The 25,008-nt window shown below is 33.5% G+C and overlaps 1 protein-coding gene across 1 annotated transcript in view; it reads left to right on the plus strand.

Moving 5' to 3' along the window:
- LOC150001661 (cadherin-related family member 3-like) overlaps positions 1–25,008 on the plus strand; it is a 104,379-nt gene that overhangs the window by 38,100 nt on the left and 41,271 nt on the right. Inside the window, exons 13-17 of the mRNA XM_090286884.1 lie at positions 4,544–4,724; positions 7,380–7,536; positions 13,287–13,392; positions 14,131–14,352; positions 14,840–14,985. Of these exons, the coding sequence (XP_090143010.1) occupies positions 4,544–4,724; positions 7,380–7,536; positions 13,287–13,392; positions 14,131–14,352; positions 14,840–14,985 (812 nt within the window). The remainder of the gene's footprint in view (positions 1–4,543; positions 4,725–7,379; positions 7,537–13,286; positions 13,393–14,130; positions 14,353–14,839; positions 14,986–25,008) is intronic.

Here is a 25,008-nt window from a genome sequence, read left to right on the forward strand (position 1 = left end):
TGACTGGCTTATGTTACTTCTTTACATATAGTGCCCTTCTTGAACCCTGCTATCCCTGGAGCTAAAGGAACAACAAGGATTTACAGTAAGAAAAAAAAATTTTGGAACAGAACAGCAATGAGGAGAAGCTGACCCTAGTATTTATTACAACATATCACAGTGCCTCTGAATTGTAAACAGTGTGATGCTGACAAATGATTATATAGTCAGACATATTGAACAGAATAGAAAATCTCAAAAAAAGTCCCAAATGATCATGAAAATGTAGTATTCAGTAAGTTCAAAGAAATTGACATTTTAACATATGATGTAATAACTGGATAGCATTAGAAATAATAACATTTTTATACTGTATACCCCCCCCAAATTAAATAGATTAGACAATTTTTACAATATCAAACCATACACATAGTAGAAAAAAATACAGGGTGGGGCAAAAGTAGGTTTACAGTTGTAGGTATGTAAAAAGTTTGTTGTATTATTTTCCATATGAACTATAAACCTACTTTTGCCCCACCTTCTATGAATAAATTTCTTTATAAACCTGGGAATAAGAAAAACTTTTATAACTTTAACTCACAGTCCAGACACCACATGATTATAAATTGATAAATGTGATATAATCATTATATCATTATCACCATTATTATTATCACCATCATTACTACAGAAACAACTTTATGGCATACAAACAAAATAACTGAAAGCAAAGTATAAGTACAAACAAGAAATTGAGAAAATATCTGTATTTTAGAAGAAATAAAAATAATAGCCATATATGAAAATGACCTAAAGGCAGGAATCAACAGTTTAGAGGAGTTGTAAATGACTCTGAATCATATGAAAGAATTCTCAGCCTTGCTCATAATAAAATTGAGAGTGAAAATGATATATTATTGTTTTAAATAATCACAAACATGTGGGAAAATTTTTTTCCTGAAACATTTGAGAATACATTTCTGATCTGATGTTCATAATCTCCAAATGATTTAGATGTACATTAAATTGCATAGGTCGGAAAAAATGTTATAGGAGGGTCACAGCAGAGGGTGGTGAAGGGTGTGCAGCAAAACCTAGGCTGAGTGTTGAAAAATGAGTATAGGAAATTGAGGCAGAGAAGACTGGGATGGCTACGCAGGGAGGAGGTGAACGAGTGTGTGCTGACAAATAAAATGTAAGTGCAAAGACTGTTTTTAACCTATAGTATTAGCAAAAATTCATGTTTGACAATATCTTCTGTTGGCAAGGTTTTGGGAAACAGACCTCATATACTGCTGGTAAAATGAAAAGTACTAAACCCTCATGGAGAAATAATTAGCAGAATATAGGGAAGTTGCATATGAATTTACATTTTGACTCTAATCCTACCTTAGAAAATATCTCCAATACACTAGCAAAAATATAAAGACATATATACATGATATTTATTGCAATATTATTTAATAACAAGATTGAAAATATACATAGCCAATGAAATATTTGTAACTAGATATAGGGGACCGGTCCGTGTGGCAATGGCGAACGTAGCTCAGCCCTGGTTTGGAAAACTGATAGGCACAAGGTGGCACATAGGAACCAGGCCTGCAGATCAGCTTTCCCATGGGAATCAGGCCTGCATTGTATCTTTAAAGCTTGCTTTTACTGACAAACTTCTTCACCTTGAGCTGAAAAGCAACAGATGTTTAATGTATAAGGTTGGTGCAAAAAGAATGTCCTATTTCGAGGTCTATTTTAAAAATGGAAAAGCCCATGATTATGAAAATATTTATTTATTAACATAACTTCCTTTGCTTTCTAGAACCTCATTCCATCTGTCAACTAGCTTATAAATGCCATGCTTATAAAATTCTTCAGGTTTTGAAGCAAAATATGAATCCAAATCATTTTCAATCTCTTCTCTTGATGTCAACCTAAGACCATCAAAATGGTTCTGTAGTCCCCAAAACAAGTGATAATCAGAAGGAGCAAGGTCAGGAGAATATGGAGGATGAAGCAATATTTCCCAACTGAGCTCTTTGCAAGAAATGTTTGGTGAGTCGAGCTGTGTGAGGACAAATATTATCGTGATGGAAGATGACACCCTTTCTGTTGACTAACAAGGGTCACTTTTGATTCAAAGCTGCTTTCAGATGATGACGTTGTTCACAGTAAAGATTAGCAGTAATTGATAATTGTCTAACAGTTCATAATGTAAAATTCCTTCCATATCCCACCACACACTCAACATGATCTTCTTTGGATGAAGTTCTCCTCTTAGTTGAACTCTTCTTCCTCCTTGACCGATCCACGATTGGTGGCATTTAACGTTATGGTAAAGGATCCACTCCTCAGCACCTGTAACAAGCCTACCTAAAAATAGTGCCTGAAGGTGTCACAAAAGCAATGATTCACAACAAGCAACACGCTGTTGCAGATTCTCTGGAGGCAGTTCGTGTGCAACCCATTTTCCAACTACTGAAACCTTTCTGATCCTTTTCAGCTGGTGTAGCACGGTTGTATGGGCTACGTTAAATTCTTCTGCAAGTTCCCTAGAGGTTAACGGTGGGGTTATCTGTGACAACATCTTCCAACACTTCGGATTCAAGTTTTTTTGGATGACCCTCTTTTGGCTTGTTTTTCCAACTGAAATCCCCACTTCAGAAATGGGAAAACCACTTCCTGCAACTTCTTTCAGTCACTGCATCATCCCCATAAGCGCTCTGAATAGACTTTGCTGCTATGCTTGCATTGGTACCATTATGAAACCCATAGAGTAAAACATTTCTAATGTGGTCTTTAGATGGGATGAACATAGGTGCAAATATTGCAGACAGTTATGAACAATACTTTGAAAATCTGAAAACATAAGGTATAAATTAGTCACTGTGACATCAAAAATTATAAGAGGCACAAATTTAATAAATACTATCTAAAACTTTCTTTTAAAAAAGTTGGACATTACTTTTGCACCAACCCGATATAGCTTTAAAATAACTTCTCAGGTCTATTCTGAACTGTTTTAAGAACAGGATGTGGCCAGATCGCCCATCCTTATCATTTCCTTGCATGCACAACATTCTTTTCTTTATTATCTGTAAACAACAACCATCTAAAGCAACCTTAGCAAAAGATTTGTAACTTTGTTTGATGTGATCCACCCAGAAAGGAATAAAAGCCTGTCCAGGCAAGGTTCGTGGCACTCTCACTGATTTAGAGTGGCTGTTCTGTCCCTTTTCTCCACCAAATTAGTGTAGTCCGTGTGATTTTGTTCGTCACATCCACGATGCTGCTGACACCGCTGATCGGTGTCCGCTGCCGGCTAGAAAAGTAAAATGAGGCAGTTCTCTGTATTATTATGTAATAATTTCCAAGATATGAGTTGGGGAGTGCATAGTGTGTTACCATTTACTTGATGAAGGAAAAAACACAAAAGTAAGTAACAAAAACTTTAAAAATGTTGGAGAATCTTATGAACTACAGTGAGTTAAGAGGTATCAGCCAATTACAGAGTATGCATTTTACTTACATAATAATTTGAAAAGCAATAAAACAATCTAAGAACTTTTATTGTTACTGGATATATGATGATGCTAAGGAATTAATGTGATGTTTTAGGTATGTAACTCTGTTATATTTTTAAGAGTCCTTTACGTTTAAGAATAAATAAGAAAATACAAATAAAATGATATATTATTTGGCATAGTCTTCAAAATAATTCAGGCAGGGAATAAACTATGTATGCTATAAGTCAAACAAAATTGACTATAAATTGTAATCACTTAAACTAGTGGTGTGTACATGACAATTTATTGTATTATTCTCTTATATTTAATATAAAAATTTTAAAATAAATATTGTTTTATTCATGAAAGTAATGCATCATCATAGTAGAAGTATATAACTGATTTTTCAATTGCAATAAACTATATCTTTAAAGTAACATAATTTTAAAAGTGGATGGAATAATATCATAAAGATACTAAGAATTTCTTTGCCTTCACACCGACAAAAGTCTAATCAGCTAGAATATATGTTTATCAAATCTACTTGCTAAATATGAATTAAAATATTTTCTTTTCATCACTGTTGCAATCATATCTCTCACCCAGTCTTCAGTAATATAAATTTACTGTTCTCAAAATGCTCTATTCTTATATGTATTTTTTCCTTTCTATGTGATGTTGCCCCTGCCTGGAGTATACATCCTATCTCCTCTTCTTCTTTCACTTCCCTTTGCCATAACTGTATTCTTGAAATCTCTACCCCACTCCAATATTCTCTGCCTTGATTTCCTGTGCTCAACACTTAGCTTAGACTTCACCCTCATTGACTGTGATCCTCCCATAAAATATTTTCTGGTCTATGAGTGTAGGAGACTTCTCTATTCCCTGTGACTAACCATTCTACATAGATCGTCAGTGGTGAGCTTCATCAGGTCAAAGACTGTGTGATTTCTTCTCTACAATTTATCTCTAGAACTATTTTATGGCTGTGTAATTATTTAAGTTTATAATGTATTTATCTAGTGAGGTATTGAACAAATTTGTATTTGTCTACCTTTTAGATTCAGGAGAAGTCACGATTGCCTATCCTTTGGATTATGAAGATGCAGCCACCCCGCATTCTTGGGTATTATATTTTAGAGGTTATGACAATGGAAGAGTGCATTCCACAACTGGAGCGCTCACAGTGATTCTACAAGATGTTAATGACAATTCACCTCAATGCAGTCAGGATATTTACATGTAAGTTATCACAGAAAATTTGGTCTTCAGATCTTGGCATAGAGAGAGAAAGAGAAAAATAAGTGGGTAACCAACATAAACCAACATAAACATTTCTGGAATGAAGAATGAACTCTTTATTCCTTAATTATTATATTTTAAACTATTTGTAGCTTTTTTTTTTTGCCTTCCTGATACAATTGAATCTCTTTTATTTTGTTTCAAAAATTTATAAAAATGAAAGTTATAAGAGACTCCAAAAGATGATTTTTGTCTTAACCCTTGCTTTCAGGGTGGTTAACAACCATGACTCTCTCTCTCTCTATATATATATAGAGAGAGAGAGAGAGAGAGAGAGAGAAAGAGAGAGAGAGAGAGAGATAACTCCTAAAAATTTTTATTGACATTAATTTAAAGATTGCTTCAAAGTCACATGCATACATATTCCTCAGTGTGGCTTTTTATATTACACAGGGATTTGAAAATACAGTCATGTTATTACCATTATATAAATGGAGTACCAAATCTCTTAAGATTTTATTTACTCCCAAAGTTTAGAGCTAATTAGTAGTGAACTAAATCCTGAAACACAAATTTCCTGATCTTTAGTACTTTTTCTACATATTACCCAGGTGCTCAGAAAATTCTTAACCTAGTCTGGGAGTATTCTGATAACAAACTTTTTTTTTTTTAATTCTGGTTATATATGTCATTTCAACAGTGTGTGTAGTCATCCACACCTGAAGAAAACCCTAGAAATGTGTGATTTATATCATTAAGCAACAAAAGACAATATAGATGGAGTTAAAATTAACCATATGGAGTAGAACTTTGCTAGTCCTGCAAGCTGGGCAAACAGCTCCAGCTTAATCAGTTTTCACTTACATAGCAGAAACAGTGTTTTAAACAACATTATAAAAGTGTACTGGTGCTTCCAATTGCTTATATCAAGGTTACAGGATCCAAATTTAATATACAACATCAATTGCATTCCTATATAACCACAATGAAACAAATAAAACTTAAAATTAAAAATATTATACATCTACATTAGCACCCCCAAAATGAGATACTTAGATATAAATCTAACAAAATGTATACAAATTTATATAAGGAAAACTACAAAACTCTGATAAAAAAAAAAGAATATCTAAATAAATGGAGAGATATTCCATGTTCAAGAATATGAAAACTGAATATTTTCAAAATGTCAGTCCTTCCCAAATTGATCTATAGATAATTATTTTGTTTGTTTATAAATGAGTAGTTTTAATTTTAAAAAAAGTGTTCTGGTGGTCTACCCTTGAATAATTTAACTCTCACTTAAAACAATGTTTCATGCATATTATTGCAGGCACATATCTGGTCACTTTGTAGTCACAAAACATAGTCCAAAATCCACATATAGAAACACTGCCATTGCTGTGTGTTACTTCAAAAGTCAAGATACAGAGGGTAGAAACAATAAACTAATTCTGTAGCCACGGCAATTGTAGTTTGCTCTCATCTTCTATTCCAGCTAGCAGTCTACAGATTCTTTTGGGAGACATATTAGAAGTTTGTTAACAAATTAGACAATTTATATTTTATTCCACTACTTTTTAAACCCAAGGTATTTTAAGTAATTAAAATTAGAAATATTGTTTTAAAAACAATTACAATTGTAACCATTGTTATCTGTCAGGAAATGTAACACTAGTTGCTGTAACAAAAAATAAAATTACAAAAATAACAGTGACTTAACCCAGTAAGCATTTCTCTGTCTCATGCAAAAAGCAGTAAAAATTGGTTGGTTCTACTGAGTGGTGCTGCTCTGTGCTGTTACCAGACAGGGGCCTGGCCCTCAGTGGGTCTGCCTAGGGCCAGCCTGTAGTGTGTGGGTTTGTGACATCATGTAGGAAAGATTTCACAACATGAATCCAGGTGGGGAACAGTAAAACAAGGAAAGGCTTAGCACCGAAGAAGCAACAGGAGAGCCTAGGCTGGGCTGCCTTAGCTAATTGGGAGGTCAGAGAAAAGGGGACTTTGGGGAAAGATTCAGAGGATTAGCACTACTTTAAAATTAGAAGGACTGAATAGATAGGTGAAAAACAGAGCTGAAACAAGAAAGGACAATTGAATTTAAGACTAATTTGAATTGGGACAATGAACCATTAGTCTTAGATGCTTCTATTATCTGAATGTTTCCAATTTCATTGTTTCCCTTTTTCACCTCTCTTCCCCCCACTCTGTCTATACTGAAAGCAGTGTTCCCACAGAGCTAAGTAACAGTTATCATTTTATTAGAATTAAAAATTTCAATCCAGTAGCTATCTGCCTAAAAACAAAAGTATGGAGCAATTTTATATTACTTTCAGCTCTAAGATTTATGAATAAAAAATTATGAATTTAAAGTACAAACTGCCATTATTCCAATGATAATGTATGTATATTTCTTACTAAATTTGCTGCTTATTAATCCAATGTAATTGTAGGTCATTTTCCCTAGGCATTAGCAAGAATGCCAAATAATTTATCTTTTATGATTTTTAACCAACACTATAATTTTATTATTGGCAGAAGTGGCTATTTAAATTATGAGCACATTTAAATTTTTTTCAATTACATATTATTAATTTGTATAAATCTAGATTAACATGCTCTACCACATTTTTTATCATACTTTTCTTATTACAGAATTGAACTTCCTGAAAACATCCCAGCCGAAACTCTTTTAGTTTCTCTAACTTGTACAGATGAGGATGGAACTGTTCCTAATAACAATATCACTTATCATTTGATTATAGATGCTTTTGCAAAAGAAATATTTACCCTTATGAACAATGAACTAAAAGTAAGTATTTTAAAGTTGAGCTCTGACTGTGCCCCTGTGATAAACCTTAGATAAAACATTTTTATTATAATAAAATTCTTAATGAACTACAGTAGTTCAAATAGCTAATGGCAGAATTTGTTCCCGTATTTTTAACTGGACCTTAAATTGCAGGAATGCAATTTTGATCTTGGGAACTGAACTAGGAAGGTTATAAATTTCCTAGAACAAATCTTTCTGTGATAAAGTACTGGTTATTTCTTTGGAATGTGTTGAAATTACTGTAATTGCCATTTTATATTAAATAACATATAAAACAGAATAATTAGGCATATTTTATTGCTGCATTTTGGAATATACAATAGCTTAAATATCTTACCAATTCAGTAAATTTAAATTTTATTTTTATAATTTTTGAGACCAAAATCATGCTATATTTTGCTATATTCATGTTTTTAAATAGAGTAGGAAGGGTTGGATTAGACATTGTATTCAACCAGGATTTGTGGTTAATGTCTGGGTATTATCATGATGAAAAATTGCTTATCTAACCAAATGGCTAAGACAACAGACATGGTCTGAATAAGTAAGACACAGATATGTAATAAACAGATGTTCATCTTGCTTTGACATGTCCTTTGCAACGGGACTAATTCCCAAGCCTCAAGGTGCATTTCATACAACCCTCTTAACATCTTTACTATTTGCAGCCACACACTCTATGAACAAGGTACATAGAATCACTTTCACAACCTCAAAACAGTGTGGTGTCTTTCACCTCTGGCTTTTGGTCCTACTGTTCACACTGGTCATGATGCTAGAAAATATGCCCCAGCATTTTGCATTTGATTTCCCATACCCTTTTGCACAGCCTTCATAACACTGTTTAGACATCACTCCATGAGCAAGCCATTCCTGATATTTCTTCTCCCTCTAATCTGGGACAGGTGCTTCTCATTGGGTTCTCACAGCATTTTGTATCGCTTTTACCATACCACTTACTATATTTCTGCCTTCCCAATTTGACAAAGAAAGAAAAAATTTGTTATTAAACTCATGCCTGACACATATTCAGTATTTGTGAGAATGGCTAAGTTAATGAGTAATAAATGAACAAAATTAAACTGTGAAATAGTGTTATAAGACATTGACAGGATTTAGTAACGAATTAGTTCCAAATGCATTAACACCACATTTTCACAATTCTTTGCAACTAAAATGTATTGTTAATATGACCAGAACATTAAAATATATCCTCAAAAACTATATATGTAAATTTATATTTCAATAATGATAGAAAATAATAAAATGTCAAAACATATTTTAAATTAGGAATATGAAGATTGTGGAACTTTGTAACATTTCTTTGGTTCCTTCTTGTTCAAACAACTTTCAGTAAGAATAAAATTAATAAAACAAGCACGCAAACTATGAACAAATGGCAACAAGAATAAATTGTTGTACTGGTCCTACCGTAAATTTAACAAATTTATAAATCTGCCACACAAATTTCTTAAAAGCAAAATTGAATTGGATCATGACTTTTCTTAGCTTTTTATGTAAATTATGAAACTTGGACCTCCTTCAAAATTACTGATATATGCTATAACCCTCTTCTCTTAAAAAATTTATATTATGAAATGAGAATAATAGTAGCTTTCTTAAAAGGTGATTAAATTCAGAAAGGGTTATTAAATGGCAACATTCTTATTTTGCTATATAAGCCAAACGAGAAACCAGTTTGTACAAGGAAAGAAACTGATACAACTTTAATGCTTAGTGAGTAAAGCCTTTATTAAAAGAACATAGAACATATATTTGACTTTCCAACAATGTTTGAGTTTTAAACTCACAAAAGGGCATAATTAAGATACTAATTAAAAAAAATAAAATTGATTTGTTTTTAGCCATACATTTGCACGTATATTTTACTAAGGGGAGAAAAAAAAAAGATTAGCAGTCACTCAAAACTAGGATTTGTAATAAGCACCAGAAGTTTTATGTTAAAATAACAAATGAAGCACAAACAGACTAGTATATATCAACTCTGAATTTATCTTAATTCATTGAGGAGTGACCTTCACCAGAGTACTGATGATAGCCATGCCATTTTAGTTTTAAATAATGAATTGCTAAATAATGAATCCAAACTATTTCATATATGTTTAACTTATTAATAAAATAATAAAAAATAATGTCTTTATATTAGCATTGCTGATAATGTATTTTATTAGGTCATTACTGTTTAATGAGCCTTGACCTGAAAAATCACCCCAATATATTTTTATTAGTCAATTCATTTTAATTACTATTTTGTGATATAATATTTAATATTTATAAGATAGCATACTATTTTGCAAGTTACGACATGTGGTAATAAAATGAACCCCTGAACCCATCACCTCCCTTCAGAGCTAGAACATTGCTAACAGCTGTGCTACTAGCCTTTCTCACCCCTGCTGCTTGTCCTTCATGAGCAGCCATATCCTGAATTTTGTATTTGTCATTGTTTGGTGAATTTTATAGTTTTATTATGTATGTGTATATTCCTGGATAACATGGTTCATTTACTTAGCTCTTGAGCTTTAAAAAAGTGGTATCATATTTTATTCAGTCTTCTGTGACTTAATATTTTTCATTTATGTTCTCTCTAAGAGTTATTTATATATGGTGAGTATCTATCTACCTATGAATCTATCTGTCTATCATTTCTTTATCATCTATCTATCTGTCCATCCTAGCAGCTGAACCATTTCATTATATGCCTTAATATTCATTCCATTGTGTGACTATAACTATTCTCCCATTAGTAGGTATTTGGATTTCCTTCTGAATTTTACTTAAGGTTATAATGAACATTCTTCTCTGTTCCTCTTGGTGTCCACATGCAACACCTTCTCTAGGGTTTATACTTAAACAGAACTGCCTTCTCATAGTATATGTAAACGGTTAATGACATAAGGTTAGATCATGCACCCCAGAACAACATTTCAGTCAATGACAGGCTCCATATATATCACAGTGGTCCCATAATATTTTAACTTAACTGAAATATTCTTATCACCTGGTGACATTGTCATTATTTTAACATTATAACACAGTACAGTTACTCATGTGTTTAGAGTGATGTTAGTGTAAACAACCTATCACATTGTCAGTCATATAAAAGTATAGCACATGGTATAGTGCATAATTCTTGATAATGATAATAAGTGAAAATAATACTAGTTTATGCATTTACTATACTATACTTTTTCTTGTTACTTTAGTGTATACTTTTCTACCTATAAAACAAAAGTTTGCAGTAATGCAGTATGCCATGTTGTACTGACAGCGGCCTTACACATTTCCTGTTTAGGCTTCTCTTGATTGCATCATTTTCTCTTGTGCTGATTTAATCTTGTGGTATTTTGTTCATCCTGACCCCTACCTATAGAGTAGTGACTGGTCATGCTAAATTGTTTTCCAAGATTGTTGCATTGTGTTGCACTGTCACCAGCAATGTGTAAGCATTGCTCTTGATCAATATCCTTATGATAGTTGGTGCTCTTACACAGTTTAACATGACTTTTCCTGATTAGTAATGAGGTTGCACATCTTTTTATACATTCCAATTGTGTGAAAAATAAACATGAAATATCTGTGTTTACTTGGTGTAAAAAAGTATGAGCCAGTATTAACTCATTCTTATTTTGTCTGTTTTCCTTACTGATTTGTATGATATAGTCACATATTCTGGAAAATATTGTACATTTTCCTGGAAATATTTTAGCAAGTGACCTTTCATATTTAAGTTTCTAAGCACAAGGGAACTAATTCTGTGATTTGGAGTGAAGTAGGAATTCAATTAATTTTTTTCATTATTTGTAATAATGATTTGCACAGTTTTATTTCTACAGTGACCTGCAATGCCTTCTCTGACATGTAGAAATTTGTGTATGTTTGTGCGTGCCTCTCATTATTTTCTTCTTCTTGTACTTCTTTTCAATGTTCAATTTATTTGTATTTTCTCATATTATTTTAATGTGAATAGGATGAGAAAAGGCATGCAGTAAATTAATAGTAACACTCCAATGTGAATTATTAACTTCTTGACTGACACTTGATTCAGTGCCATCAATGTTTCTCATGTCGCCACTCTTCATCTATACTTAGAACATAGCTTACAGAATTATAGGATTGAAAAATACTATTTATTTCCATTTAACAATTCATTTACAGTCCTCAATTTGTATAACTCTCTGGGCATTGTAGGACCTTAAGAAAATAATGTTGATCACCTATGCTTTTCTGCACCAATTTATTGCCTAGCTGCTACACATAACTCCCCTCCCTAATAACTGTTGGCTGCTTCTTAAGGAAAATAGTTAATGTGAGTGGGTAAAGCACAAAAAAGACCTCGGAAAAACGGCACGCAGTCACACTCCTTCCACTCCTCTTGGATGGCCTTAGACCTACTCTAGCTATGGCCACTCTGAGGATTGTGTGATTATGCATGGGCTGTGGAGGCAGAGATTCTTAACATCGCCCTTTTTATTTAACATTATGAAAGATCGTGAATACATCATGCCTGCCCTGCAATCCCTCCCCGGAGAGTAAAGTGAAAGAGCAAAAAATATGAGATACTTTGACCTCTCTCACAGAATAAATCTCAAATTTCATTTTTGAATAATTTCTAAGCCTGCAAGTTAAAGCTTGCTTCTGAGAGATTATTCCTGGTAATACTAATACCTAAGTCATTTTTTAAAAGTGCAAATAAATTCATGACAACTCCATTTTAAAATCTTTAAACACCAGAGCATCTATTTATGAATAAAATGTATGGACGGAATAGGAAAAGGACAATCTATGGCAAATGAATTAGTGTGAACAAATGTAAATTGAATATGTAATCCTAGTCTTGCTAATAGTATACTGCTATAATATGTGGTAATACCAAGTCCAAGACTATGCAATAATATTATCACAGTTTTTGCAATAAATTTATAGTTTATATATTGTAAAACTTTGTTCTCCAGTATGGAAACCACTATCTTCATGTGCTTTTCACACTTGAAATGTGACTTGCCTGAATTGAGATATGCTGCAAGTGTGCAGTAAGCAATGGACTATAGAGAATTAGCATGGACAAGCAAATGTAAAAGGCCATTGATATTTTCCAATGCTGCTTACATGTTGAAATGATAGTATTTGGGGCACAATTAATTAAAATATTTTATTAAAATTAATTTTACCTTCATTATTTTTATTATTTAATTTTTAAAAAATGTGGTTAATAGAACTTCCAGGGCTGTTGAAAAGGAGTGGTGGTAGGGGATATCCTTGCCCTAAACCTCATCTTAGTGGGAAAGCTTTTATTTTCTCACTACAAAGCATAATGTTAGCTATAGTTTTTTGAAAATGTTCTATATGAATATGAGGAAGTTCCCCTCTAATCCTAGTTCACTGAGAATTTTTATCATAAGTGAGTGTTGGATTTTTTTAATGTTTTTGCATCTATCAGTATAATCCTGTGTAATCATGTGATTTTTCTCTTTTAGTCTTCTGCTGTATAATGTCACTGCCAGAAGGGTTAAAATTACATATGCGGCTTGCATTTGTGGCTCACATTACTATTGACTATATACCTCTTGAAGAGCACTGTTATAGAATATATTTTCACTAATTTTTTTACCACAAGTATAAATGTCTTGGTTTTATATTCACATGGATGATAAAATAGGTTTTTAATTAAAAAATAATAACCTTCAATGTAATATTTTTATTTGCAGGTTGGTCCTGCACATCTAGATTATGATAATGCTACTTTTGCAGGAATACATTTCAAATATACATTGTTTGTGAGAGTTTCTGATGAAGGAAATCCTGTATTATCAAGTAAGAAATTATCAATTTAAAATATTAAAATATTGAGTTATATAAAAGAAAAAGTAATTTAAAAATTATTTTTTAGAAGTTTATTATACTTGCAGATATTCTGATGATCTGTTATAATGAAGTATATAAATTATTTCTCTTATATTAACTTATTTAGTGTATATGTACTATTTTTAAAAAAAGAAAATTCAAATAAAGACTAACACATAAGTGAAAGAACGGTGCCCATATGTTATTACAGCACATTGCAGCTGTTTTCAAGCAATGTCAAAGTTTAATTTTTCTGAATTCTTTATTGTTTAAAAGATTTCTGGAGTGAATTTATTTTGCGTTAAAAGTGTTAATATTCAAAATATCATAGTAAAATGCAGGTCCTTTATATTTCTTTATTATATTGTCATATGAAGTATTTTAACCATGTTTCAATCAGGGAACAATGCACTTTTGGAAACTATGACCTTTAATTCAGAATAGTAGCATTTATATATACACACATATAAAAGGCAGTGTTTTGATGGGTATTTAAAATCACTTAATAAAGCATTTTAATCCTAAACTTATTTTCAAATGCTCTATACAATTATAATTTAATGACAGAATTTAACAATATAGGTATATGGGTATAATTTGCATACTCAGAATTTAGTATATAATGTTAATTGAAAAAAAAAGAAAAATAAGAATATAGAAGACACATGATCACCTCAACTACATTTGTATGTACTTTTTTCTCCATAGCAATTATTACAATCATCATAAGGGTGAGTCGCATAAATGAATTGAATCCAGTTGGACTGACATCAACATTTACCTTCAATATATTAGAAAATAGTCCAGTTGACACCCTAATTGGAAAAATCACATTTACGGATGCAGACTGGCCATTTAATAATATAAAATATACCATTGTTGGAGGCACTTTAGGAGTACCTCCTAAATTTTACATTGAACCAGACACAGGTACTGTAAAATACTAATACCAGTTGATAATAAAAATAATGAGCTCATATATATTATACTTATTTGGAATTTATTTTGAGAAATTATGATTCTTGGAACATCTTAAAAAGCAACAATCTCTTAAAGTGCATAATGTTCACATTGGTTTGTTAGCTGTATCTGTAAATTCTTAGTTACTGCAGAAAAAGCACTGAAGCTTTGACTTTTGCCAAAAAGATCTTTAGAAAGCCTATGTGCATGTATTTCTTTCATATATGTAAGCCTGTATTAAAGCTGAGTAAATTGGTGTGCAAATTAACATCTGCCATTATTCTGCTGACAAATTCATGCTGGGGTATAAATATATTAGCAAAATTAACTTGTATTAGTTCATTCTCCCCCCCCCTTTTTTTTGGTGATTATTTCATTTATATAGTTTATAATTCAGGATAAAATGAGAATATTTAGTGGTGCTGTGATAACTCTTCTCCTTTCATTTTTGTGTCAGGAATGATAAAGCTATTGGGTTCACTAGACAGGGAAACCGAATCACAGTACAAGATAGTTGTGAGGATAACCGATTTGGACAATGATGCTGTTCCCGACCCCCTCAGACAGAGGAGTAGTACTGCTCAGGTGACTGTCAATGTTCTGGTAAGAAAGAGTCACTCTTCTGAAGGCTCTTATCCTTTGGGTAGCATATTCTTGGGAAATAAAAACAAGAGATAATTGTGAATAAAGTTTAGTGCCCTCAGCATAGACCTAATTCAGAGAATAACTTCAAAACATGGTAACTGTAACATACATTGTATATAAATTAATGTTTGATTTCATAATTTGATTGTCTCACAAATCTGATCTTAGGTTAAGAGTGCCTGAAATTTAAAGTTGTATTTAATAAATTGTTGGAAGACTTATTTTGTTGTTACACATACTCCCAGAAACAAGCAAACTTATGTTCAAGAGTTTAGGAAGTTATCCTGTTTGATGCTCTTATAAGAGCTGCTTCTCTGCTTATTTGGTTGTTCTCTCCCTCTCTGGTTTTCACTTAAGAAATATTCTAATATTTTCATTAATCAACATTCTGAGAGATCAGTTATAGACACTCACAAACATAAAGTATAGAAGCAAGCATTTCGGACATAAATACTTTTTAAATATTCAAAGCAAAAATATATTTGAGTTGGCATATTTAAGACATCAATACAATTCTGTACATTACTTTTATTGGGAGATATCAAAAAATTCCTCTTTATAGATAGTGCCAACTTCCCTTTATCTTCTAACTTTGTGTTCCTTCTTGCTACTTGAGAGCAATATGCATTCCAACAGCGGATCTGATAAAGCAGGCAATGACTTCTAATAAAAAACAGTTTAAAACCAGAAGTGCTGTTTAGTGTCTATGCATACTCCTACATGGTGAATACTTTCATATGTGCTTTTGGTAAGCTAAATTCCTTAACAGTGCCCATGACTCAGTGTTACAATCCCCAATATAAGCTCATTATGTCTGGAAAACACAATAAACCAGGCCAAAAATCTTTGTGGAGAGAAATTTAATCAAGTGACTTGAGTGGTTTCAACCATGACTCAGAGGATGTCATAAGCTAAAGAACCTGCTGTCTTTAGCAAGCTTTCAATAATGCACCCCAAGTGCACCCTAAGTTGCATTATACATTTCAATAGATGTTCTTTGCATTTATTTGCACTTCTATAACTGATCATTTCCTCTTTCTTTCTTTCTTTCTTTCTTTCCTTTTGTGAACTCCTACATTCATATAAATATAGAACAGAAAATCTTTGTTCCTCAGCCTTAAAAGCATTCACATTAAGGATTTATTCAGGAATGAATACTTGATTTCTTGGAACTATGTATAAACGTTATACATTTCTCACCATAAGGCAGGTAGGTTTACCTGTTACCTAAAACATTGTTGCTGAATTCAAATACCTTTCCTCTAAAGATACCTCCAACCAAAACTGGGTTCAAGATATCAAAAATATTTTATTCAGGAAAATAAAATAAGACCAAAATTCCCAAGTAAAATACAATTTTTTATAATACGCTTTGTTCCAAGAAAGATTGAAGCTCATATATAAAATAAACACAATAGAACAATACTATTGTACTTAAATTGGAAGTAGATTAATGAATCTAAGTTTTATCTGTGAGAATAAACAAGAAAAATTTATATATTTTACAAAACAAAAGATGAATATTGTTATGGACTGAATGTTTGTCCCACCAAGACTCCTAGGATAAAGACCTAATCCCCAGTGTGATGGTACTTGAAGATCAGCCTTTTCAAAAGCAATTAAGATTAGATAAAGTCAGGAGATTGAGGCTCTGGTTGATGGGGATTAGTTTTCTTCTAGAGGAGACATCAGAGATCTTGCTTTCTCTCCACCATGTAAGAACACAGCAAGAAGGCAGCCACCTGCAAGCCAGAAATCAAAACCTGCTGGGCTTTCTGATCTTAGACTTTCAAGCCTCTAGAACTTTGAAAAAATAAATTTCTGTTGTTTGAGCAACCTAACCTATAGCATGTTGTTGTGGCATCCAAGCAGACTAAGAAATATACCAATTTGTTTTAACAAGCTTAAAAATGTTATAAAGTATAGTATTAAAATATATATTCCTAGTAAATAATGTATGCATAGTTAGATCAATGACACATACTAGGAAGTCTAGGATCCAAAATATATGATTATAGCTTAATGATAAATTCTCACACAAGTGGAGCTACAATAACTAGTAAACACAGAATAGCTAATAAACTTAAAAGCATGTATATGATCTCTTGCTATATCCTTCAAGATAAAATAGTTTCAACACATATGTCAAGATATTTTAATGAGATGAATTTTATAGGCATCATTAGCTGTTACCAAATTCAATTTGTTATTTTCAATTGACTAGTTGATCTATAGTTCTTTCTGGAATATTATCTTCTTGGGTCATGCATTTCTAAGATAATTCTTAGTTTATGATAATAAAACTGCATCATGATAATAAACTAGTGTTGAAAAATACATATTGCAAGCAGGTTTTGAGGAAATATACTTTCACTTTGACAAAATTGGGCACCAAAGTTTCAGGGAACATTTTAAAAAGAAGCGAAGAACACATTCCATTTTTACCCTACAGAATATTACAGTATTCCCTCACTTAACGCGGGTATTACGTTCTAGACATCCCCTCCCCCGCGAAGTAAGAACCTTACATTTATTCTACACTCTTAAACCTACATAACTTTAACAACATACGTATTCAGTACTGCAAAATCCCGCAATATAGCGAAACATTCGTGATAAATAATTAAATATAATATTTTTTAAAATCCCGCGATACAGCGATATAGAAAGGGACTACTGTATTGTCTTTTTCTTATAAAAAGTGAATCCCTAACACCATGGTTCTCAAGGAAGTTAGAAAATCTTCTCTCATGGTCACTGTCATTACTTGATGATGTCTATTCATCTACTATTGTGCATATACCATAACCTGTGCTTTCAGGTTTCTGGATGTTGCTCTCAATTTAATGTGTGTTTTACCCTCTTCCGCATCTATTAGTATTTTATGTGTTTTTTAAGGGCCAATATTGTCCTTCTGTATGAAGCCGTACTTTTTAAATAAAATGCAAATATTTATTGGAACTGTATCACAGGACATATGTTCATGCCATGAACTGATTTCTCAGCTGTCTAAAAGTGTTGAGCCTGGGGGAGTTACTCTTACCCAAGGTGTATATCACTTACTAAACTACTAATATGAAAGACACTGCTTCTGGGGTTTTGAAACCAATACATTTGTTCTAAATGTAAATTATGCAAAACACAAAATTAAGCCATAAAAGAACAGATTGATGGTGTCTCCTGCTGCTGCTCAGCCCAGGAGTTCCCACATCAGCAGGATTACAATTTATACAATTTACAATTTATTTCCATTTTCTTCTATAAAGTAAAGAGAATATTTTGGCAAAAAATCACCTTGGAATATATAATAAACTATTAACATGTTAGTCTTTAAAACAGCAAATTAACTGGTGAAGAAATTAAGGGAAATTTCCAGGAAGAAAAATAAAAAAAAGCTATTCAAAGCCGCTAATTATCTTGGGATGTTTTTTTTTCCCCTGTAAATAAGAGGATTGCATTCTTATAGCTACTTAGAAACAGGAAATAAAAATCTGGAAGCAAGAAAGCCAGAGAGTTGAAATTCCTTCTAACAAGAGGGACTTCACAATGATTAAAAATAAAGGAACACTTACCCATATAGGCCTGAGTTCTGAATTAAGGGAAAAAAGTGTTCCCTGAAATTTAAAGTAAATATATTGTTTGAATTACATATACTACAAAATATCAGAAAATCTAAGATAAGACATTAGAAAAAAAGTGGTTTGGGGTGTTTTCTTTTGTTTTGAGAAACTGCTGGCAGAAACAGAATCAAAACTTCTTTGAAGAGACTTACCTTCTACCTAAAATGTAAAAGATTTTTATATATGAAATCTGCCTGAATATTACTATTGATTTCTCTCTTTGTGTCCATCAAAATTTGCTTTTTATATTTAGGTCCTCCTATGTTGGGTACATACATATTTAAAAGGGTAATATCCTCTTCTTGAATTGCTCCTTTTATCATTATGTAATGCCTTTCCCTATTTTGTCAGATATAAGTATTACTACCTCAACTTTTTTTTTCCCCTTTCCATTTGCATGAAATTTTTTTACCCCATCCTTTTACTTCTGATCTTTGTGTATCTTGTTCTGAGGTGGGTCTCTTGTAGACAGCCTATATATGGAGTCTTGTTTTCTTATCCATTCAGTTACTTTATCAATAGATATTCTTATCAAATGATATTTAATGAATTGGATCATAATATCTGAAATAAGTTTATTTTTAGTCTTCACCTGAAGATACATTCATTGATTTTAGAGAGAGAGGAAGGGAGAGGGAGAAGGAGTGAGAGAGAGAGAGAGAGAGAGAGAGAGAGAGAGAGAGAAACATTGATGTGAGAGAGAAACATCAATTAGCTGCCCCCGACATGTGCCCCAATCAGGGATCAAACCTGAAACCTAGGTATGTGCCCTAATGGAATCAAACCCATGACCCCATGGTGTATGGGAAGATGCTCCAACCAACTGAGTCACTAGGCCAGGGCTGAAATCAGTTTTTAAAAGGATAGAAAAACTTGTCCTTTTAAGTGGATATGATCTGACTGGTTTCAGTCGATAGTTAGTGTTGTGCCTTATGTCAATTAAAAGTAAGCATAGAAAGAGGCCTGTCTTTTTTACAAAGCAAATAACTGAAGGAAATGTGTTTTTATCTAGTCAGAGGCAAAATATTTGCACCTGTAATACTCAATGTAAATAAGTCTATTTCCACCACTAATGTAACTACCTAGATCTGAAAAACAAACAAACGAACAGGAATTTCTTTACTGATGTGAAAAATCAAACAAAACCACTTTCTTAGCATGATCATACATTATCTGTTACAACAGCATGTGCTTGCTTACAAGAATTTGCATATAAAATTGACAGCTGTTTTGTCACCGGAAAAGAACATAATAAATTTCCTCAGACAGTAGTTTCTAAGTTATCACTGTCTCTTCAGTGATTCTTTTGAAGAAATTATTACCAAATACATTCCCTTTCTTTCAAACTGGAATACAGTGGCTCTCCCAAGACCAGATGCTTACTTTATTTCAAGAACATGTAAATATATAATTACCACTAAACTATTAACAGAGCCAATTACGTTTATTTAAAAAAAATTTTAAATATGTTATTGGTTATGCTATTACAGTTGTTCTAATTTTTACCCCTACGTCCTTTTCCACCCAGCACCCCTCACTCCCTTGGGCAGGTTCCCCACCATTGTTCATATGCATTGGTCATGCATGTAAGTTCCTTGGCTACTCCATTTCCTGTACTGTACTTTACATCCCCATGGCTATTCTGTAACTACCTATTTGCACTTCTTAATCCTCTCACTTCTTTACCTATTCCCCCATACCCCCTCCCATCTGGCAACCTTCAAAATGCTCTTTGTATCCATGATTTTATCTCAGTTCTTCTTGTTCACTTAGTTTTTAGATTCTATTGTCAACAGAATCTATTTTACCATTTTATTGTTTATAGTTTTGATCTTCTTTTTCTTAAAAAAGTCCCTTTAATATATAATAATGGTTTGGTGATGATGAACTTTAGTTTTTTCTTCTCTGGGAAGCTCCTTATCTGCCCTTTGATTCTAAATGATAGTTTTACTGGGTAGAGCAGTCTTGGCTGTAGGTCCCTGCTTTTCATGACTGAATATTTATTGCCAATCCCTTCTAGCCTGCAAAGTTTCTTTTGAGAAATCAGCTGACACTCTTATGGGAACTCTCCTGCAGGTAACTCACAACTTTTCTTTTAAGGTTCTTTCCTTATCTTTAACCTTTGGCATTTTAGTTATAATGTGTCTTGTAGTGGGCCTACTTGCATCCATCTTGTTTGGGACTCTCTGTGCTTTCTGGACTTGCATGTCTGTTTCCTTCCCCAAATTAGGGAAGTTTTCTTTCATTGTTTTTTTCAAATAGATTTCCAAATTCTTGCTCTTTGTCTTCTCTTTCTGGTAACTGTATGATATGAATGTTGGACCTCTTAAAGTTGTCCCAGAGATTGCTTATACTATCCTCATTTTTTTGGATTCTTTTTTCTTCTTGTTGTTCTGATTGGTTGTTTTTCTTTTTGGTTCCTTATGTTCTAAATAATTGATTTGATTCTCAGCTTCATTAACTCTACTGTTGTTTCCCTGTAAATTGTTCTTTATTTTAATTATGGTATCCTTTGTTTATGACTGGATCTTTTTTATGCTGCTGAGACCCTCACTGTTCCTTGAGCATCTTTATAATTGGTGCTTTGAATTCTGTATCTGATAGATTGCTTATCTCCATTTTGTTTAGCTCCCTTTTTTGAGTTTTGATCTATTCTTTCAATTAGGCCATGTTTCTATGTCTCCTCATTTTGGCAGCCTCCCTGTATTTGTTTTTATGCATTACGTAGAGCTGCTATGACTCTGTGTCTTGATAGTGTGGCCTAATGTAGTGGATGTCCTTTAGGGCCCAGTTGTACATCGTCCCCTATCACCCAAGCTGGGGTCTCGAGGTGTGTCCTTTGTGCAGGCTGAATGCACCCTCCTCTTGTAGTGGAGACTTGGTTGCTGTTAGCATATCAATGGAAGGGATTTGCCCAGGCCAGTTAGCTCCAAGGATTGGCTGTGACCACTTACCACCAATCTCTGCCCTCCATGAAAGATCAGCTGTGCAGAAGAAGTGTGGTGGTGCTTCAATGTGGTCTGCAGCTGTCCACTGGGTGAACTGGCCCTGGGCTTTCCCAGGTGATGCAGGCCAAGGTCAACCCCAACCTGGGTTTTGCCTGGGGCCATGTAATCTGAGCTATAAAGCAATCTGTGATATCTGCTACTTATGCTGCACTTGGAGATTCCCAGGCAAAGCCAAGCTGTGAGTCTAGGCTGGCTGCTGCTAGTGTCAGGACTGTGGCTCACTGAGGCCCACTGGTGCTTGTTTGAGAGGATTTAGTAAGTTGTGCAGTATGAGCCAAGACCAGCCATTCAAATAGCAAAGCAGCTTGGGTGGGCCCATGAGTTGGGTGCGGTGGAGTCTCTGAGGATCTCCAAGGTGGGTCAAACAAAATTAGCCAGGTTGATGGGGTCTCAGCTATGGCACCAGCTTGTTGGCTCTATGGCTCTGTGGAGGGAAAGTTTAAAAGAGGGACAATGGCCTCTGCTTGCCTTGATGCCAGACACTTCAGTTTCTCCGTGTATAACACTGGTGCCTTTCTAGCTGCTACCCTGGTGCCTGAGCTCTGAGGGAGTGAGTCTGAGTAGATGAGTCCATGTGTGGGTTCTTTAAGAGGAACTGCTTGAGGGTCCAGCAGTTTCTTCCATGGACTCAATCCATGGTGGTTTTTGCAGCCAGCAGTTGTGGGGATTTATCTTTCTGGCACTGGAATCCTTGGCTAGGGGGCCTGATGTGGGGCTGGGACTCCTTGCTCCTGAGATATCCCTCCCAAGTTTTTATCTACCACATGTGGGTGAGGCACCACCATGTTTTGCATCTGCATCCCTCTGACTAGTCTGGATGGATATGAGTTCTTTAATTTTGTAGTTGTCAGACTTCCATTTAACTTGATTTTTTAATGGTTCTGAGTGATCATTGTTCTACATTTTAGTTTTAATTTTGACGTGGTTGTGAAAGAGGCAAGACATGTCTGCCTACACCACTATCTTGACTGAAATTTTCTGAGCCAATTATTTTTAAAGTAATGTTTGTCCTTCCTTAAATGGGATTATAAGAGTTTTCAAACTTTTAGAACTCATTCCTGTTCTAAAAGAACAGATAAGAGCACAGTAATGGCCACCCTAAATATATCTGGTTTTATAAATAAATACTTTGGTAGGCAAATTTTACAAACATTTCTTTCTTACAGAGAGGTATTTAAAAGTAGAGAAATAAACATCTGATATGATGAAGCATTACCAAGAGTTGAGTGTCTCTCTGTGGCAATTTTTCTCTTGAAGCACTTTCTGTGATTAATAAATAGATATCAGATATATACATATATTTAACCTGGATGCCTATTAACCATAAGAGCCAGTAATTATATCCACATGTATTTAGGGATGATGGTATTGCCAGATATCATTTATAATATTGTATGGTGTTTAAGAATACAGATTCTTTTGCCAGATGGCCTGGATTTGAAGCTTCACTGCTTACCGTTTTTATGACCTTAGGCAAGCTATTTAACCTCTTTTGCCTTGTTTCTTCATTATAAAATGATAATAAGTAATAGTGCCTTTCCCAGAAGTTAGACATAAGATTTTTAAAACTGAATATTTCTAATTCACTGACGGGCTCATGGTAAGCACCATACAAGTGTTTGGTAAGTGAATAAACTAGAACCATTTCTACAACTATTAAAAAAAAAGTGATGTAAAATTTGTTCTATTGAGTCTACATACTTAATTATATTTTAATAATTTACTCATCAAAACCAAGGCCAGAAACCAATTAAATATGACCAATAGGAACTTCAGAATGTTGTTATTTCTAGCAGATTATGGAATAAAGCTACAGCATAAAAGTCACTAAGCTTGCATGCTTTTAAAAAGCATAATACCTTTTGAATTATTTATATTATTATAAAACCAAAACTGTACATAAATTTAATGTACTAAATATGGCATAGCTTAATATTTTAATATATGGCATAAAAATAGCCTACAGCAGATTATATTTATAAAATGTGTATGATTACACTTGAGAAAAATATTTTAAATAATGCAAGCTGAGAGAAGCAAAAGAAAAAAAAATACATTAGTTAGAGTTCTCCAGAGAAATATCTATATATCTATCTTCCTATATTTCTATATGAAAAGAGTTATTATGAGAAATTGGTTCACATGATTATGGAGGCTGGAGAATTCCATGATCTGTCACTGGTAAGCTGGAGATATAGTTACATTTGGAATCTGAAAGCCAGAGAACCATGAGCACCAAGTTATAATCCCCAGCCTGAGGGCAAGAGAAGACCAATGTTCCAGCTCATTAGTCAGGCAAAAAGAGCAAATTCTTCCCTCTTCCACCTTTTTATTCTACTCAGGACCTCAGTACATAAGATGGTGCCCACCTATTTTGGGAAGGGCAATCTGCTTTACTCAGTCTACCTGTTCAAATGCTAATCTCATCCCAAAAATGCCCTCTTGGGCATACCCCAAAATAATGTTTAACTGAATATCTGGGCAACCCATGATCTAGTCAAGTTGATACCTAAAATTAACCATCTCACTCACTATAGTTTTAGTAAATCACTGAATTGGAAAGTAATTATCCTTTTCTCAGTTTTCCGGTGTTCTTATATCTGTATTGTGTCAATTCTTTCTGGCTTACATTATAAAAACCATTTTTTTTATCTTTTTAAGTCATTAAGTTCTTGAAGGCAGGATTCTTATGTATGTTTTTTCTATTTATTATGCATAGAATTTTATGAATTATTTTACTACGTATATATGTGATTATAAACTCAACAGAAACTGAGCTGGAAAAAATACATCAGGGTCTAAGCACTAATTGTCATTGAGCACGAGAATTTAGGGGCTAGAAAATTTAAGAGAACCCTGTATCTCTCCTCTAATTTTAAGATGTGGCCTTACTGAAGTTGAAAAATGTGATTAAAAATGGTTCCACAAATGTGCAGCTTTGAAGCTGAGGTAATGGCAGATACATTGTTTTGTGCTTACCAGATCCTAATTTATTTTCTGGGTACAAGGAAGACCACATTGTCTGACTACTTTTAACTGGGACGTGGGCTAAAGCTCTTTCCCAAGTCTGGCCATGAAAACCCCAGTGCAACTGTCTTCTTTCTCTTTGCAAAGTGATTTTCAAAGACCATTTTTCAAAGGTACAAACATTACAAGATGAAAGTCACTGCCTGAAAAAGAGCTCCAAGAAGACCACCAAACATGTCCATGACATAAGCAGGAATTAACCTTGTTCCATGGTAAATCAAACAGATTTCACATTTTAATTGTAACTACAACATTGTCTAGCCAATTGGGCCTGATACAGATTTTTTTCTGGATGACAGTTGGACTCTCCCAGATAGTTGGAATTC

The sequence above is a fragment of the Furipterus horrens genome, unplaced genomic scaffold (genome assembly GCF_987537825.1).
Source record: "Furipterus horrens unplaced genomic scaffold, mFurHor1.1.pri manual_scaffold_9, whole genome shotgun sequence".
NCBI lineage: Eukaryota > Metazoa > Chordata > Mammalia > Chiroptera > Furipteridae > Furipterus > Furipterus horrens.